General features: G+C 45.9%; 1 protein-coding gene across 3 annotated transcripts; it reads left to right on the plus strand.

The window, feature by feature from the left end:
• Positions 1 to 10,332: 10,332 nt before the first annotated feature.
• LOC120893641 (L-threonine ammonia-lyase) lies at positions 10,333 to 17,405 on the plus strand. 3 transcript variants are annotated; one of them, XM_040295648.1, is made up of 9 exons: positions 10,333 to 10,465; positions 12,542 to 12,822; positions 12,935 to 13,102; positions 13,460 to 13,576; positions 13,723 to 13,959; positions 14,132 to 14,424; positions 14,557 to 14,649; positions 14,896 to 15,025; positions 17,076 to 17,405. In XM_040295648.1, exons 2-9 carry the CDS (start codon positions 12,556 to 12,558, stop codon positions 17,190 to 17,192), a joined length of 1,422 nt encoding a protein of 473 aa, XP_040151582.1. In that variant the 5' UTR covers positions 10,333 to 10,465; positions 12,542 to 12,555; the 3' UTR covers positions 17,193 to 17,405. The 3 variants fall into 3 exon arrangements, with proteins under 3 accessions (XP_040151582.1, XP_040151583.1, XP_040151581.1); XM_040295649.1 differs by lacking the exon at positions 10,333 to 10,465 and adding an exon at positions 10,481 to 10,686; XM_040295647.1 differs by lacking the exon at positions 10,333 to 10,465 and adding an exon at positions 10,704 to 10,999.
• Positions 17,406 to 17,945: the final 540 nt, after the last annotated feature.

Raw genomic sequence — 17,945 nt, forward strand, 5'->3', positions numbered from 1 at the left:
AACGCAACCAGACGCCTATTTGAACCGCTATGTTGGAGCCTCATCTAATTCAATGAAACCAGGATTAAATTGCTTGTTCAGAGATGTTCACAAAAACACACACACAAAAGCACACCATTCGCCGATTAAATGGTACGCAGAGGAAAGCAAAGGGATTCAGCAGGGAAATCAAGAGGAGCGCTTCCGTTCGCGAAAGAAAAATCACAACGAATAAGGCGTGCGGAAGGAAAAGCAGCAACTTGCAATGAAGCAAACGGACAAAACAGTATAAGAAGAAAAAAAACACGCACACTCAAACTAAAGCCGACATGAAACTATTCGCCAATATCGAGTGCATCGGAAAGAAAACTTGATTACCAGTGGGTATTTTCGGTCCGGTAGGGAAAAACTCTTGTCCATTTGTTCTTCGGCTTGCTGCTATCGATACCCAGGCTGGCCCACTCAGCGCCACCAGCTCGTGTGCCTGTATGTGCTTCACTGACGTCTCCTCCCCCCTGTCCAGGAACCACCTTTGTCAGGAAGCTACAACCCCTTGGAAGAGTGCCCGTTCTCTGCCCTCTTCCCCGCCGGGAATCGCCCTGAAATGAATTAATTTTTAATTGAGTTTTTCTCGCTTTCCTCTTAAGCTTTTCTCTTCGGCTTCGGTGCACACCGAACAAGTTTGGGCCGGCAGGAGAAGCAGCAGCATTCAACCATGCAGCTCGCCTGCCGTGTTCATTATGGTTACTGACTGCCGCCTCGTGCCACTCTCACCCCGCCAGCTCGTGGGAAGTTCATTTAACATTTTTCTCCACCCGACATCCTTTTGTGCGTCCTTTTGTTCTTTGCAAAGGGGGAGTAGTCGATATTGCTTATAAAAAAATAAAATAAAATAAAAACGTAAGACGAACGTACCGTCGCCAGCTGCCAGGGTGGGAGCGAACAAGGTGACTGTTGTTAGGGAAGATTGTTTCGCCCACCAATTCGCAAGGGTGGGAGATTTTACTTCTTGAGCGGCACCGGTAAGCTGGCGCGAGCTTGCAGGAACCATGTCGAACGCGGCGGGGCTTGAATTTCACCGCCCAAGAAGGCATGCCACAGCGCCAATCGGATCGAACGGAATTACGATAACTGCCCCACTTTCTTGAAGATGGTTGAATGGAAGCAGTGAAGGTGCAAAAAAAACCCGCCCTTCGTAAATCCGTCCTAATACCACCGGAGATGAAGGGCCAGCCGTGGGCGGTAGCAAGTGGGTGGCAGAATGTATGGCAAATTGAATTGTTTGCAGATGCTCGTGTTAATGGGCACGGTAAAAGCTTGTTGGTTGAGGAAATAAATGAAAAAGGTGCTTCCCGTGTTTCGCTCCGAATCTCGGAACTCGGTAAAGTTCAACCGTTTCGTGTGCGTTTGGGGGTGCTTGAAGCCGTAGCCGCTTATTTACATCATGATATTTTTCGCCACACATTCAAATCGTGCGGTGTGCGTCTCGATAGGCTTCTCGTGTGTGGGAAGCATGTCTCTGGAGGTATTTTAGACAGGTGTGGTTGCTTCACTTCCTTTTGAAGCGATGCCATTCAATTTTACGAATGGTATGATTTAATTTTCTCCCAGTTTTCGTTGGAAATTTGTCAAAAAACAGGACTTTTGTTGAGCTTCTAATTCACATTTCTTCAAATTGAAACACATATCCAACAAAACCAGGTAGTTCAACTGAAGAAGATATAAACATATTTTTGCGTTTTGTACTTTAATTTCCAAGAATATTAATTTTTTTTTATTAAAATGTTTCAAATTTGATAGGTTATTATTCAAAGTGTAAATTTAAAATTTTGTATTTTGTCACGATTTTTCAAGACTTATAAACGACTAAAATGTCGAACAAAAAATTCAATTGTCATTATGTGTAGGTAATATGGATGATTTTAAACACTCAAACTGGTTAATTTAAAAAAATTCAACTGATCTTATTCTATTCTGATCCTATTTTTCCAGCATTCTGTATGCAGATGAAACTGTTTCTACAATTTATCGGCCACAGTTCATTCATCATTAATTTGAATTAAATAAATTATTGTATACCTCCTTCATGACAAGATTATTAGTACCTTTACTGTCATAATATGTATTTAACTCAATTGATCGGCTATAAAATAAAAAGCTCCTTGTTCCCTTATAGCTACGATGTGTTGTGAAACATTATTCCTGAAAGCGCTTCAGTATGCAGCACATTATCGGTTCCGTCAACTATGGCACGAGTTATGTACCGGGCGTCCAAATGCACGTCTTACAATGCAAAAATGGAAGTTTATGCGGTGAAAGAACGCAAACACGCAAACACACCCTGTGAGAATGCACCAGCCTCCCCCTCCTCCCCAAAAGGGAAGTAAAACATGGCACTGGGCCGAATAGATTCTTACCCGATCGTCGTTGTCATCGCTCGCATAAGTCACATGTGCAGCGTGCATCACCACCCAGCGTGCCCTCCGCGGTCTGGCCCCGAGGTGAACCGGCTCGATGTTTGTCAAAGGATCGAATGGATTGCTTTAGCTCAGTCGCCGAAAATGATGCCCGAACGGCCCTCTCCAACCCTCCCTCCCTCCCCCTTTTCATCCCTGCTCACAACCTCGGTTTGGAATTGTTTTCCCGCATTCCCAGCGGGCGTTACCCCGGACATTCTTGCTCCATAACGTTAAAAGCATCGGCAAAGTTCCGTGACCGTGTGTGTGTGGCAACTTCGCTACGAGAGCATGGGACTTTTATGCTGCGAACGTGCCACCCGGAAGAGTTGGTATGGGTAGGTATACGTTCACATGCCCATACATGTGCGAGCGAGTGAGTGAGTTTGCTAGCAAAACCATGCCATGTTACCCTGCCGAAAGGAGCGCGGGAAGAGTGCATCGAGGGCAGAGCTATGATGTCCAAAGCACGCTAGGGAAATGCACCGAATTGAGTTAGCAAACATACTCGAATATCGAATGTCTTCGGTTGTCGAAGGTCAGCCGTGGCTAGAGGTGGAGAGGGAGGAACGAGCAGCACCAGTCCGTAGTTTCGATGCTAGTAGCAGTAAATTTAACATGTTGAGCATGAAGGAAGGGCCGTGCTGTTGGGTAGGTATTTTCTTACCCTCCAAAGCCACCGGCGCAAAGTGCATCCTGCATCCTCGCACAAGTGCACTAAGCTCGAGGAGAGCTTTTAGCATCAACGTATCAGCGCGGCGACTGGCCAAACGTTGTTAGCGGTTTGGTTGTTTAAGTTGTGAAAAGTTTTCCATTGGAATTAGACAGTCATCGGACACGTTTGTGAGCGCAAGTGTTTCGTTCAGGAGTTGAAATTCAGTTCCACTGCCGCTGGTTCGTGTTGAATTGAAACTTTTTCCCTGATTAGTTTCCCGTTTTCCCGCTTACTGTGGGCGTACCTGTAGTCGTTGTAACGCCATTCTGCCATTCCCTTTCCCTCGCTCAGGCGAATCCAATTTTCACCACAATTCGTGGAAAGAAGCATGTTCTTTTATTTGCCATTGTACCAACCCGTCCGGAGGTCGGATCACGTTGCTGGGATGCCGCACTGCTCGATAAGCGATAAGGTCAAATGACAGTCAAAACCATTCAATAACTGGTTCGGAAAGAAATATGATTAAACCTACCGCCCGACTGTGCGAGGCTGGTAAGCCGCCGGTTATGGATAGCTCCGGCCACTCAGCCGGCAAGCGCCCAGAGTTCTCCGGAGGAAGCGCTCTCGAATGAACTGGACCCGCTCATGCATGGCAAGCACTCTCGCTCCCGTCCGTTCGTTCAGGCAGTCGGGCGAGGTATTCGGCGTTCAAATGGCAGAGAAAAGCTGTGGAGAAAAACTGCGTTCGAAAGCAAAAAGAAAAAAAAAGTGTAAAAAAACGTGAGAAAAACGGGAAATGGCCTTAAGGGGTGGTGAAAAGGCAAATAAAAAAAAAACAAAAAATGAAATCCACCCTGATCCACAAGTAAGATGGTTGCATGGCCTGCCGACCGAGCACAGCAGGACGCACGTATATGGTCCAACGAAGAGCCTAATAACATCATCATATCGTATCGGATGTGTTGCGAGACAGACGTGAAGATGATTGTGTTAGCATAAAAACATGGAGCGTAATGAAATGTATAGCCGCGAGACATCCACCGCGTGCCAGAGCCGTCGAGTGTGGTAGATGTTTACGCAAAAAAATGTTGGGGTAAACGTGGACTATCACTAGAGCTTTGCACACCTTGGTTTAATTCTAAAGTAATTGAAGTGCTTTCGAAACAATGAATAGTCTCGTACTACTACTTATTTATTTAAATGAAAACTGTAACACTGCATATTGCGTATTACGCTCTGTTACTGTCTCCATAAAGCTTCGTGCTTAGTGAAATTTCCTGAAAAATGAAATGTATTACACCTACAATACGTTTTGAAGCCACTCTTTGCACTTCTCGGAAGTATCACCTATCTTTCCAGCACATTGAAGCCAATTCCATACAAAAAATCCCATCGCTCACGATTGAAACGATTGGTAATTGAGCAATTTAAGATCCAATTCCATTCTCGCTTTCCATCAATCGTTTTCATCCAGAATGATTTTCACCTTTTCGGTAGCTGAAATGCTGATGTAATGGCACAAATCGAAAGCTACCATCACGCAGCGCATGATAGGAAACGGTGTTTTACACTATCGCGATCTTTCATACGGTTACGGTGCACACGAACGAAACTGAAGCAGGACTGGCAGGTTCATCATTTCTTTTCCATTTTCCTTCACTTCTCTCGCTATTCAGCGGAAGCAATTGGTCGACAAGATTGTTTGCACATTAAATGATGCCTTTTCAACCGACGGTGCCGGCCGTTGTCGCTATTGTCACAAATTTTTAATCCAGCGCTGCGGCCGGTCTTATCAGAAATATAAATGGAAAATCGCTCGTACAAACCACCGCGCAACCACCGTGCTTTATCTCGAACTAGAAAGAAAAGAAACACCAACTGCAGATCTGGGCGTGGTATGGTGCAAAAGAAGAAGAAGAAGAAGAAGAAGCAAAACAACACTTTTTATTGATTTTTTCAGGGAATGAAATAGAAATCGTAATTTAAAAGACAGCTCTGACCAGGCACAATTGAAGGCCAACGGTATTGTTTGGTAAAATTGTGATGGAGGCTCACAAAACACAAACGGAAGCAATTTGACTGATTTGAAATGTTGCGTTCAGTGTTCTCTGACAGATGGATTTGGTTGACAGATTGTTAATTAAGTTTTTAATGTACACAACACTGTACTGTGGAAAACACAAAATGAATGTTACAGAAATAAGTAGCGGCTGAGTTTGTTGGTAAACCTCGTTAATTTTCAATCATTGACCTTTTGGTAAAAGTAAAAAATAAAATAGCTGTTTCAATGTTCCACTAATGAAGCTAAATCAGTTATGAATCGTAAAACGGAAATAAATTACCTTCGCTATGACAAATTAAAAGTAATGACGCCGTTTATGCTCATGCTGTTAACTGTTTTCTTATCTATTCCGATCGATTGTTTGAATGTGAAATGATTGCAACAATTCCCTTAATTTACGGCCTCCTAGAGTGCTTCATAGGCTTGACTATCGGTGGTAAATTGTTTCGTGCTTATCAGGATAATTTGTGTGTTGTAGAGGAAGCACGATGTGTTTTAAAATTCAATAAATTAAAAAAAAACAATGCAATTTAATACAAACAAACATATTTGATGCATTTAAAAGAATGATTAAAAAATCCTTTTTTAACTCAGGTCAAACTTGTTTTTTTTTAAATATCGGACGATGTTTTTGTTTTGATATTCTAAAGTCTATTGTGTAAGTACAATGTAAATGCAACTTTTGTTTTTCTCAATGAAAATGGTACTTTGTTATTTCCATAACATGTATGCGTGTTTATCGAGCACAGCAATTGAAAGGCTCTATTCGGTTGCTTTTGCTTGTTAAACATTTAAAATGCTCATGTGCAATGGTGTATTGATATGATCGCCCCATTGTTTTATATTGACCTCTCATTAACCTTGTGTGATGATTAGAATCACTGTTTTATGAAAGCATTTCCAGCGGCCATCGATGTCGTTGGTCCACTCAGCGGGCCTTCTGCGCTGCACAGCGGTCGCTGGAAAGAAGCGACCTTATTCGATCATGTTTGAAATGGTTGTTTGTTGTGCGATTGTTATCGCTTCACAAAATATTCTCTCTACAACGCGCGTAAGAGGCAGGCCCCGATGCGCCATCTCATCTCCAATTCCATACCCACAACAACATCGCTAGCGCATCGCAGCCTGCATACCGCTTGCTACAGCATTAATGATGAGGCTGAGCAAATATTTTGCCTTCAATTATCATTGATTAAAGCTTCACTGTTGATTCTTGTATGAAATGATTGGCCGAAGAAGGGAGCTCGTTCGATTATTATAGATGTGTTATGAGGTTTTTGTTGCTGTTGTGGTGGTGGTTGTTGTTATTTTGTACGTGTGCTTCTCCCGTTTGCCCGTAAGCGAACGCATGAACCGTGATGCAGGAAGCAAACATGATCAATCCGCACACTGCCAACGCACATGGTGTTTACGTATAGCATTTTTTTGTTGTGCTCGTTCCCTAGATGCACGAAACCGTTGGCAAAATGTGCAAAGCTGCAACAATGGCCCGCACCTGTCGTACCGGGCAGTTTCAAATTTTCTTTCCAGAAAGTATATGTGTACGTATGTGTGCCGGAGTGTGGTTGCGGCACTACCCACTTATGACAGTGGTTATGCTGTTATATCACTGTGTGCGTTTGTGTGCGTATGTTTGTGACAAAAATTATGAAAAAGCCTTTTAGGCACGATCGGTTGGCACTGCCGGTTGCCGTTTTCGGTTGGAGCGAACGCACTCTCAGCAAGATACGACCCGTCACATCCTTCGCCCACGGAAGGCATGCAGAACGACCGAAGCATTATGAGGGTGAAAAACTAATCTGTCCGTTTTTTTCTTTCTTTTACGCAAAGCACCCATCATACGGCGAGCTAGAACGTAACAGGAATCGTTTTGATTTCTAGCCGCTAGGATCGGTCGTTCAAGCTGTGCAGGGAGAGAGAGAAAGAGCGTGAACCGTGGAGAAACGGAAACGGTAAAATAGCATCAAAGATAGTGCCTCCGACGCAAACTGCTGGTCAGTGAAGTGTAGTGAGGCCGGCAGACCTGCGGGCGTAGGTGATATGCTGGTGATGATAGTCGAGCACACCAACGGCAAGAGTGGCGCATCAGAGTGCTCGTGACCTCGCAGCGGTGATGTTGCTTCCTTGGCTTGGGAATGGGAAAAAAGAGATGCGAGTCTTCTACCGAACAAGAATAAGCTCCAATGTCAGCTACCGGAGATCGCATCCTCAGACAGTGCAGAGGCCAGAGACAATGCACGAAAGCTAACGTCGCAGCCAGCTCGACGGTCCCTTCCGTTGGCCTTCACTGGTGGAAATTTTAGGCATCCCGTTGCCCGTAGTGCAAACTTCTCCTGCAAGCCTTGGATCGATACCCAAAGCGGGACACTTTCTTCTACACTTTTCTACTCGGTACGTCCCACTGTCAGCTCTTCTTCCCGCGTAGGATCTTTTGTGTGTAGACTTCGTAGCGAAGAATATCAATAGAGGTATCGCCTGTAGGACGTGTAGCTGGCGTGCCGGCGTATCGCTGTACGATACGATGCTTGCCGTCTCGGTAGACATGCCTTCCGGGGAGTTTTGTTTGCTGTGAACCGACACAGCTGCGCGATTAAAAACGATGATAAAATGCACAATTATTAGATGAAATTATCCGATTTGCCTTGGCCTTGGCCCCTTGGCGTGCTGGGTACGATCGACGTCCGTGCATGGCAAAATTAGCCCATATTGAACGCGCAAGAACAAAAAGCAACTGTGGTAGGAGCAGCAAAAGAAAAAAATAAGCACAAATATTAGCACAAACTAACACCGGTGGACATTTTGTGACGATGGTTTGCTATCTGGACGATGGAAGTTTTATCCAACCCCGAGGGAAGTCGATTTGGTGCCACCAAAATCAGACAGACACGACGAATCTGGAGGGAATAAGAGTATAGGTTTATTGTGTAGTTTTGTTCCCGGCTTTTGTTGCAATACAATTCACTATGGTTGAGCAATGCGAAGCAATTCCAGCATGCCCGACAGCGACAGCAGTCCTCACGTTATACTCTCCGGAGGTACTACAATGTATTTAATCTTCGGTTTAGCGGTGAGCACGATCGGTTTCATCACACGGGGGCAACACTTCTGGAAGGTCGACGTATCGATCTGAGTCGGTTCGGCAGCTATCTCATTTGTTTTTGCGGAGGACTTTACGATAAAGAGACATTAATAAATGCGTCTTGTTAGTAAAAAACAGCAACTGCATCACGAGCAATTAAAACTTACAGCCTCATCGCCCATCGAGAGGGAGATAAACAACAACAACACAAGCACGAACGAGGTTAATCCTTTGCCCCTCATGCTGATACGCTGAGTTGGACCAGAAAACTATACTCTCTGTTCGGATCTCGAAGGGCTTTTTATAGAAATCGCCAACATCTCGTGCCAAGAGCGGGTCGATCACTTACATGCGCCCGATGCGTCGGTTGATAAGGTTTGCAGCTACGATGCATCCACCACACAGTCGCTTATCGCGGGACGCGTGCGTATGTTTACTATCGCAAAACTTCAACAACACTTCCAACGGAAGCTTCATACTCACGCCGAAGAAATGTTGCTGGCAGCAGTTTATGAAAACTTCACAACAGACAGACAGCAAACGCCACATCGGACGGACTTCATTGCATCGCTCAGTCTGCTCAGATAAGGCTGTCGTAAGATGTGTAACTTTGAGTGAGCTGAAGCGAAAAGCGGAGCAAAGAATAAGCAGCTGCCCGTTATTTACCAGCAGCGAATGAATAATGCTTGTGATGTTTGTTTACTTCTTCGCCGTGATGCCGGTGGAGGGAGAAAGCGCGGGATGGAAATAAATTTGAAAACGGCAAAAAGCATAAAACGCACCGAACGCGTCCACAACCGTTTTGCTTTTAAGACACTCACACACACCGCGGGCAGAAGACGGGACGAGATTTGAATGCGAAGCGATGTGACTATTTATTTTGCGCCGGTTCAGAGTTCAGTGCAAGCAAGTAGCAGCAGCATATTTTATGGCTGTTCTTTCTTTAGCTCCTTTGCTCCCCATCGCATCGCGAGATTGTTGACGCAAACTACCTTCCGTTTGCCGTCTGCTTTATTGCGTTAGCAGCGTCAGTGCAGCGTGTGAGCGCGAGGCAGCAGTATTTCGCCCAGTTTGCCGGCTGGAATAAAACAAAAGGAATAACATTACATTCATGAGCTTAAGTAAAACATAGATCAGCTGCTGCGTTTCGTTTGAAGAGGAATGCATAATTTAGCCCCACTTCTCGGTGGCTCACACTCACAGTGGCTTAAGTTGGGACGTCCTCTCCCTCCACTCAGCGTTCGGTTGGTAACTGGCTTAATTTTGAGGCTAATCCATACTTAGTTGAAACACGCGGAAAGACGCTAAGACGCCTTCAAGACACATACGAAAAAGAGAGAACAAATGGGTGTGTGTGTGTGTAGATCGTTGCCAACAGACAGCGGAATTGGTGATGTTAGATAAAAAATTCACACCTAAATGCAAAGTGGCTGTTAGCGGCGAGCGGCAAACTGAGCGGGCTGCTGCGAAATGGTTGGTTTGTCGTAAAAGAAAACGATGGTAAATAATGAATAGCAATACTGAAGCTGGCACTGTTAGTGAGATTATTGTGGTGGAAGTTTGTGTTTATCTTTTTCTCGCTCTCTTTTTCTGTACGAAATTGATGATCAATTGAGGAAATTGTTTACGAGCCGTAAGTAACAACTCTGCTTCCTGCTTGTACCGTTCAACGGTTCTGGTGATTTTGGGAACTCAGGATTGCTTCGGTGTAGTCCCTTGCTCCTCTCAAAACAAAAATAAAAGCTCACTTACGATCAGCACTAAAATGTGAGTGATGATGAGTAATAGGCGGAAGCATCACTGGGCCACCGATCGATCACCCGCTGCATCACCTTCACGGGCCGTTAGACCGGTAGACCGAAGCGATAAGCGCTCGAACATCGCAAACCTTTGCCCGCAGCTTCCCGATAGTGAAGCTGTCCCGCAATCAAAGTTCACCGTAACCGGTCGGTGTGGCGAGAAAGGCAACAGTAAACGAGCGATAACCGAGAATTGGGCCAGACACGCTACTGCAGCTGGAACCAGATGCACCCAACACGTTGGGGGCCGCCCATTATCGCACTTTCTTTTGTGCCGTGTTTGGGCGAGCGAGAGGGCGAGAAAAAATGTATTGAATTTTGACGCCCTTTAAGCCTCGACTGTCCATCACGGGACCATGCATCGACGGGCTCAGTGGTGATGGGAATGTGCTAGAGGGCAGCGGTAGTGTCGATAGCGTTGAACAGGCGGGCAAGGTAACGGGTTCGCTACGGTTTTACGACGCGTCTTGGGAGCACAAATAAACACAAACAAAATGTGACGCTAGTAGCAGTATTCGAAATGAAGCTTGCAATCGCCTCAATTGTGAATGATGTGTCAACTTTTTGGAACTTTTAGTCACGCGATGCTAGACTTGGCACACAACAGCCACCTGCCACGAACGAGCCGGGGATAGCAACGAAAACGGCGCAAAAGGGTAGCTTATTTTGGCGCTCTTTTCGCATAGGAATGATAATCGAAGTGTGTGGTTCGATGTAGTTTGCGGCGGCGAGGGAAGAATAATTGGATCGCTTCCCCGCCCGCCCGAGTGGGTTACGTCAATGAGTGATGCTATCGACGAGTGGTGCGCGCGGATGATACTGACGAGTGGTGTAACGCATTTGCCAGATTCGGGGTATAAAACCCGCCCGGTACGTGGGCGAAGCGAACGAATTGTGTGCGAGTCCTTGCTGGAAGAGGGTGGTGTGTGCCAATTTCGTCGTCGAGAAGACCGACAACAACCAAAAAGGGTGCGTTCGAAGTGTTGTTTGGAGAGCGATTTTCAAGAGTGATGATTGGAGAGCCCTACAGCTAAAGCTCTCGTGCAGCGGAATTTGCGTGGATTTGAAGGTTCAACAACAACAAAATGTATAGATTCCCTAGAGCAACGAAAAAAAAAACCAGAAAGTTATGTTGCAATTGTACTTGATACGTAGTGCAGCTTTGGTTTTTTTTTTCATAGACTTTTTTGTACTCCTAGCAGTTTAATACTTATTCTGCTCTGCAGTTTCCATCGATTGCTCAAACCGTTCGTCGGTCGATAAATGTTGCACAAGTCTGCACACAAGTCTCCGGTGCCGGCGTTAGTTGTGTGCCGTTCAATAAACTACCGAATACCGAATTGATCGAGAAATCAGCGGCTAATAGAGTGCCGTGGAATGGAGCGCCATTGCCAAGTCTTTGGATGTACGGCGATATACCCACCAGGAAGCCGTGTGGACGTGTATTGAAATTCGTGTTTGCATTTCCCAAATATTTGCACGTGATTTTGCATCGCATATCCTCTCGCTGTGATTCTCCCCCCTGTGCAAGTGTGTGTGTGTTCGTGAATATGTGTTTGTGTTGCGGATTGAAGTGGAAATTTAGACGAATAAACTCGGCTAGTTTGTGCGTGGTGTTAAATATTCGGGCCAAAAGCAATAGTTTTGTATCAAATTGCAAATTAATAATGAGGTTGGGTAGTAAAGCTCAACGCGAGACAAAGTGAATGATATTTACCTATGCAAAAGCATAACGCAGGATCGTTGTTTGGCATCCTTTAAAGGGGCTTCCACTATTTGTTACCCTGCAGTGTGTTAAATTTTGCAAATGATGATGTTAACACTATCACTGGAATTGATTCGAGTGGGTCGAAACGTGATTGAGTTATAATGGCGTAGTTGGGATAACAAAGAAGCCCAACGATTCTCATTACGGTCATGACTGGAAGTACCAAACTCATCAACATATTCCCGGCGAGCTTTCGGGAACTCATAGGGGACCTATTTTATACTTTTCACCTCCACAAATCAACTTGTCTCTCTCTCTCTCTCTCTTTCTCTCTCTCTTTTGCTCTGTCTTTCTCACTGAACAAACACACATTCCTGGCTCGGATGGTTCTCGGGATTGGGAACGGTTACAAAGTGTGCTTTATGGAAATTTGGAATATTAATATTTCACCTGCTGGGACACGATGAGCGGTTACGCAACGCTACGGAAACAACCATTCTGTTGTCCGTTTCGTCCGGGTAGTGTATGTTTTTTTTTTTATCTTGCTCCACGTAACATCCTCAACAGCGAGCTACAGTGTACGTCACTTCACTTTGCAACCGTGCACTTGCTGGGCAAACGTTTACGTCTCGATTAATTTTTTATGACACCACCCGTCATCGCTGGTCCCGTTTTGCCCACGAGCCACCACCATTAAGGGATGCTGGTTGCGCAAACAGTCGTCGTTCTTCGGTTCGAGAGAGAGAACTGTTTTTTGTTGTAGTTGTTTAATTGTTGTTACCTTGATTTAAATGTCACCGTAGATTAATCTCCCACGATGCAAGTGTCATCCGTAACGACGCAAATGGCTTCCGCGAAGCTGACAGCTCGCCCGTCGGCGGCAGAGCGGCCGACAGCAGCAGGCCAAAATGGGCACGAGGCCGGCGTGAACGGTGCACCCGCCGGCGCCCCAACAGCCGCAACGACCGAGCCGGAAATCGTCGATCCGTTTTGCAATGCGGACAATCCGCAGATAATCACCTTCCAGGACGTAACGTCCGCGGCGTTCAAAATCAGAAAAGGTGTCGAGCTGACGCCGTGCGTGGTACGTACACTCCGAGGATGGGTTTGGTCGCGCGATGTGGGCACTTTTTTCTGTAGATTTTTCACGCCTTGTTTCCCTCTCCCCTGTGCCTCTTGACTCTTGATGTTTGCAGAAATCACACTTCTCCGACCTGATCGACATGGACATCTACCTGAAGAAGGAATTTCTGCAGTTTACTGGCAGCTTCAAGGAGCGTGGAGCGCGCTACGCGTTGCTAATGCTGTCGGACGAGCAGAAAAAAACGGGCGTCATCTCGGCCTCCCTCGGGAATCATGCGCAGGTGAGTTTGCTGGTGGGTCCGGGTTGTCCCTACATGGCGTGGTGATGGCCCCGTTTCGTCAGTATTTGAATGCGAGCAGAAAAAAAAAACAGAAAACCATTTCCAAAAGCACCCCAGTAAGAGTGCTCACGAGCTAATGTCCCCTGGGTGGGCAAACAAGCCATCGCTGGCCTTGGTTGGCTGATTCTGGCAGCGATTTAGCTTAGCGCACCCGGTTCCGTTTGAAAGTTATTCACCGCTGTATCGCGTGTGTCGTGTTTTTGGTTTCATTTTTTCCCGTGTTCCCGCATGCCGCGTTGTGCTCATCCGGAAATTGAAAACAAAAAATCACAACCCACGGCATATGACAACTGGCAGGGTCTGTCCTATCACGGCTGGAAGCTGGGCATCCCGGTGACGGTCGTGATGCCGCTGAAGGCTTCGCTGATGAAAATCCAGAAATGCCGTAACTATCACGCTAATGTCGTCGTACAGGTATGTCCCTTGCATTCCCGACGGCGGGTTAACATTGTTTTGACTGCTGACTATGCCGGCTGCCTGCCTGCTGGCGTATGCTTTCTAACCCGGTACTTTCATATCATTTTCACGCATCAAAACACGCTGGCTGGCCGGCTGGACAGGGAGCGGACATGGGCGAGGCTAAAAGGATTGCACTGAAAATGGCACACGACCGGGGACTCACGTACATTAACGGGTACGACCATCCGCACATCATGTCCGGTCAGGGCACGATCGGGCTGGAGATCGTGGAGCAGGTCAGCGACATCGACGCCGTTGTGGTGCCGGTCGGTGGCGGCGGACTGATTGCCGGTGTTGCAACTGCCATCAAAAATCTCAGCCCTAATACCAAAATCATCGTAAGTTCCGATCGCTCTCGCTCGATAGTTGGAATGCGCGTAAATACCGTACCCGGCCATGGGTTCGAAGCAATTCCAGCTATTGCCTAATGAAACACGGTGTGCAGAATAATTCACCCCATTTCCGGTTGTGTTGCCATGTGTGTGCACGCGCTCGTACGCTTTCTCACAGGGTGTCGAGTCGGAGAAGTGTCCCAGCTTCACGCGAGCGCTCGAGAACAAGAGTCCAGTGTTTGTCGCGAACCAGGAAACGCTGGCGGACGGGTTGGCAGTGCCGCAGGTAGGGTACAACGCGTACGCCACGACCGTGCCGCTGCTGGACAAAATGATCGTCGTGAAGGAGGAGTGGATTGCGCTGGCGATTCTGCGACTGGTCGAGCTGGAAAAGTGTGTGGTGGAGGGAGCGGGTGCCGCCGGCCTGGCAGCCATTTTGGCCGGCCATCTGGATGAATTCATTGGAAAACGGTAAGCCGAAACCACCGATAGGATGATCCGAAGTGGGTTGAGGGGCAAAACAACAAAAAACCCACACACCAACGCTCCGTTCTAAAACCTCCGGCCATTCACGAACCGTTTTCTCGATCTCGTTTCCGGTAGAGTGGTGCTGCTAATTTGCGGAGGCAATATCGATACGACCATGTTCGGCAAATGTCTCGAGCGTGGCATGGCTGCCGAGGGCCGTTTGCAGAGGTAACGTTAACTTCTGGAGTCCCTGGGACTCTGTCGGGGTTCTGCTGCTGCTTGTGCCAGTGACATAACATCCGCCTGATGCCTGATGGCAATTACCTGTGCTCTCCCTCTCACACACACATTCTCTCTTGTTTTCTCGCTTCCGTATCTCGTTGTTTGCATTGTAATGACCTACGCCGGTTCTCGGAACGGTGGGATCCGGACTCGCACTCGCGGTCGTTTCGGGGGTGGCACAACACAACGCAGATTCACCGTCACCGTCAGCGATGGACCGGGCGGTGTAGCTAAGCTGTGCAATCTGCTCGCCAGCCTGGGCGTTTCCATCAAGGACATAATGCACGAACGTGCCTTCATTCGTGATATTCACCATGTAGAGGTAAGTGAAAGCAGCTTGTGTTTGCCGTTTTGTGTGCTGTGTGTTGTTGTTCTGGGTTTTTGGGTGTGGTCCATAGCATAAAGAACCGTTGTTTCATAGGATACGCTAGTATTGCGGTCTTTCTAGGTATTTTTAAACACCAACATTTGCGCGGGATCTGCTGTACCCCGAAAACAAACGACCGATATTGCAGAAATCTCTCCCGCGCTCTGCCTACCCGTTTGGCAAACTTGGGCCCCCCCAAAGCAACGCACCACGATGGGCAGAGTTTGCGTTGATAGACCTGCCAAAAACAAACGAAAGGAAGAAAAAAACACATCCGACGATGGTGGTAATGACCGGGAACATGAGGACGCTCGTTATGATTTAATTTACGGTCAATGGCCATACGTGGTCAGGCGTGACGACGGTCCGACCCGCAGACGGCACAGGCTGGTGGGCACGGGGTTTTGGTAGCGGCCGGAACCGTTTGTGCTGGTTTTCGCGGTCAACCAAGGCCGGCAGTACTTCGGGTGCGTCTAATATTTACCTTTCGACACAGGGTACGCTTCATTAGCGTGGAAAAGGTTTGGCGAGAACGGTCCGGATGATTGGATTTCGTGTTTTCTCTGATGTCGCTGTGGTCGGTTTTTGATTGCGTTGATTAGCGCACACTTCGGTTGCGATGAGTTTGCTTTTACCGTCTGGTGGCAGCTACTGTTTGTTGTATTGGGTGGGTGGGTGTATTTCTGGCTGTCCGTAGTGGGGTGTGTGGCAGTGTAGTAAACGTTGATTGAATGTGTATCATTTATGAGGTATTTTTTCTTATTAAAGCTCCAATGAAACTCACCATCTTTCGAGCTAGAGAGTGGAGTGGACATATAGAATTCTGATAATTAATATTGCAATAAGTACACCGTGAGCTTGTAGGCATAGGTTGTGGTGTATTGATTTGTAATGTGTAAATGTTAATATAGCCATTATGGAATTGTTGTATACATGTAAAGCACACAGTAACAAGAAGTTTATTACATACTTATAAGCATTACTCAGAAAAGTGTTATATATACCGACGAAGATGTTGCATTAATGCATTAATTCGTTAGGTTTTATTTAAGCTTCGGAATTAAAATAATATCAAAACTGTTCTAAATAATTTAGAAACAATAATTATACAGGCGTCCCCGAGATACGACCTCCTCGAATTAAGACGATTTGATTTTGACGATCTAAAGATGGCATTGAGCTTCCTCAACTCCGATCCGATCTTGAATATCTATATCGTGAAAACGGCTTTTAGAGTAAAATTGATACATTATCGAACATTGTTTTAAATAAAATACACGATATCATAGATTTTGACTCTCAAAATTCGGTTATGAACTTTATATTCACAGATATTCGACTTACGCCTTGCTTTGGGACATTTTTTGGTTCCAAATGCAGTCGTATCTCGGGGGTCACCTGTAATGACAAACTCTCATATAGTTCTACTGATTCTTGAAAGCAGATGTTCAAAAACATTGAAAAAAGTGTCATTTAAGTAAAGGATGATACAGATACTTAATATTATATTGGTGCATTTTTTCTCTAAAGTCCACAGGCTTTATGATCAAAGTACATTAAGCTATTATTCCTGAAGTTAATAATTTAAGATATTACTAAAAGTCTAATTGTGTGATTGTTAGAACAAGTCAAGATACCTGCCATATTTATTTTCGAACAAACTTTGTTGAGGATTGAAACTGTGTTAAACAAATACGTTTTATTTTGTTCAAAAATGCAATGTCAGCCATGTCAGCAATTCTGCTCTGTAGATCAACTTATAATCTATTTCAGAATTGGACGTGATTCATTTACATTACTGTGAAAATGGATTATATTGTACATAATATATCGTCACATACATATTATGCAGCTTTGTGTTTTAAGCAATTATAATATTACTGAAAAATCAGAAAATGTTAAGCTATGCGCGGATTTTACAGATCAGCTTTTTATTTTTAGAATTTTTTATGTTCTTTTTCGAATAAATTGTCAATTTTTAATGCGTTTTGGTTATTATTTCCAGGTGAAAGTGATTTGTGAAACACGTGACTGGGAACATTCAAAGGAAATGCGCAGGGTGCTGCAGGAAAAGTATAGCAAAGTTCACTTCTATGACATGCCAATGGCGATCACCGAATAGAAATGGAGCGGTCCACCGTTGTCATCGTCCCGCATTCCATTCCAGACGATAAGCTGCAAATTTTCCCTCTCAACGAACGCGACTTCCGGTAGTATCCTGGTATCCTTCATCACTTCCATCGCGCTGCATGTGAACCTTACACTTGTGTGTTTTTGCACACTGTTTCCGATAGTTTCAATAAATTGACCCTGCCTTATACCGGCAAAATTGACAGCGTGTGGCACCGGTCACAATGGTAGCGTGCGTTTTATTTCTTTTCGCTATTGCTCGCATGCACTTGCCACATGCGCCACCTACACGTGTATTAGTGAACTTTTTGCCGAACGTCGAATCGATGCAGTGGAGCAGGTCGCGAAGCGGTTTTATTTATGGTAATGAAAACGCAGTACGTGCATCGGCCCAGCCCATGTGCAGTATAGCGCACAGCGAGTGTTCACAGCGACGATGGGCGTGAGTATGGTATGCACGAATGGTTGTACCTCGAAAGTGGGAGCCTGCGAACCGTGCCCTGGTATGGTTGCCATCCCACCGCACCCGCTACATGCGACCGAGAACTCAACCAGGGATTTGATTGCGAATCAACGAGCTCATACACGGTGCAACCATAAATTTTAAAATGCTTCCCTTTTCGCGTACCCGACCGCGGGCTCTAACCGGTTTAGAAGGCATTACCCATCACGCTCATTTTCTGCTGCTCCCTTTTTCTACCTGAGTGTAACGGTCGCGCATTGCAATCAACACGAGCATCGAACG

Source organism: Anopheles arabiensis, chromosome 2, assembly GCF_016920715.1.
Source record: "Anopheles arabiensis isolate DONGOLA chromosome 2, AaraD3, whole genome shotgun sequence".
Taxonomy (NCBI): domain Eukaryota; kingdom Metazoa; phylum Arthropoda; class Insecta; order Diptera; family Culicidae; genus Anopheles; species Anopheles arabiensis.

What these genes read in the sequence shown, in the direction of transcription:
- LOC120893641 (XM_040295648.1), top strand. Translation starts at nt 12,556, where the DNA reads ATGCAAGTGTCATCCGTAACGACGCAAATGGCTTCCGCGAAGCTGACA. An exon ending in ACGCTAATGTCGTCGTACAG is followed by an intron (nt 13,577 to 13,722) that starts GTATGTCCCTTG and finishes CCGGCTGGACAG; the next exon opens with GGAGCGGACATGGGCGAGGC. An exon ending in GATGAATTCATTGGAAAACG is followed by an intron (nt 14,425 to 14,556) that starts GTAAGCCGAAAC and finishes CGTTTCCGGTAG; the next exon opens with AGTGGTGCTGCTAATTTGCG.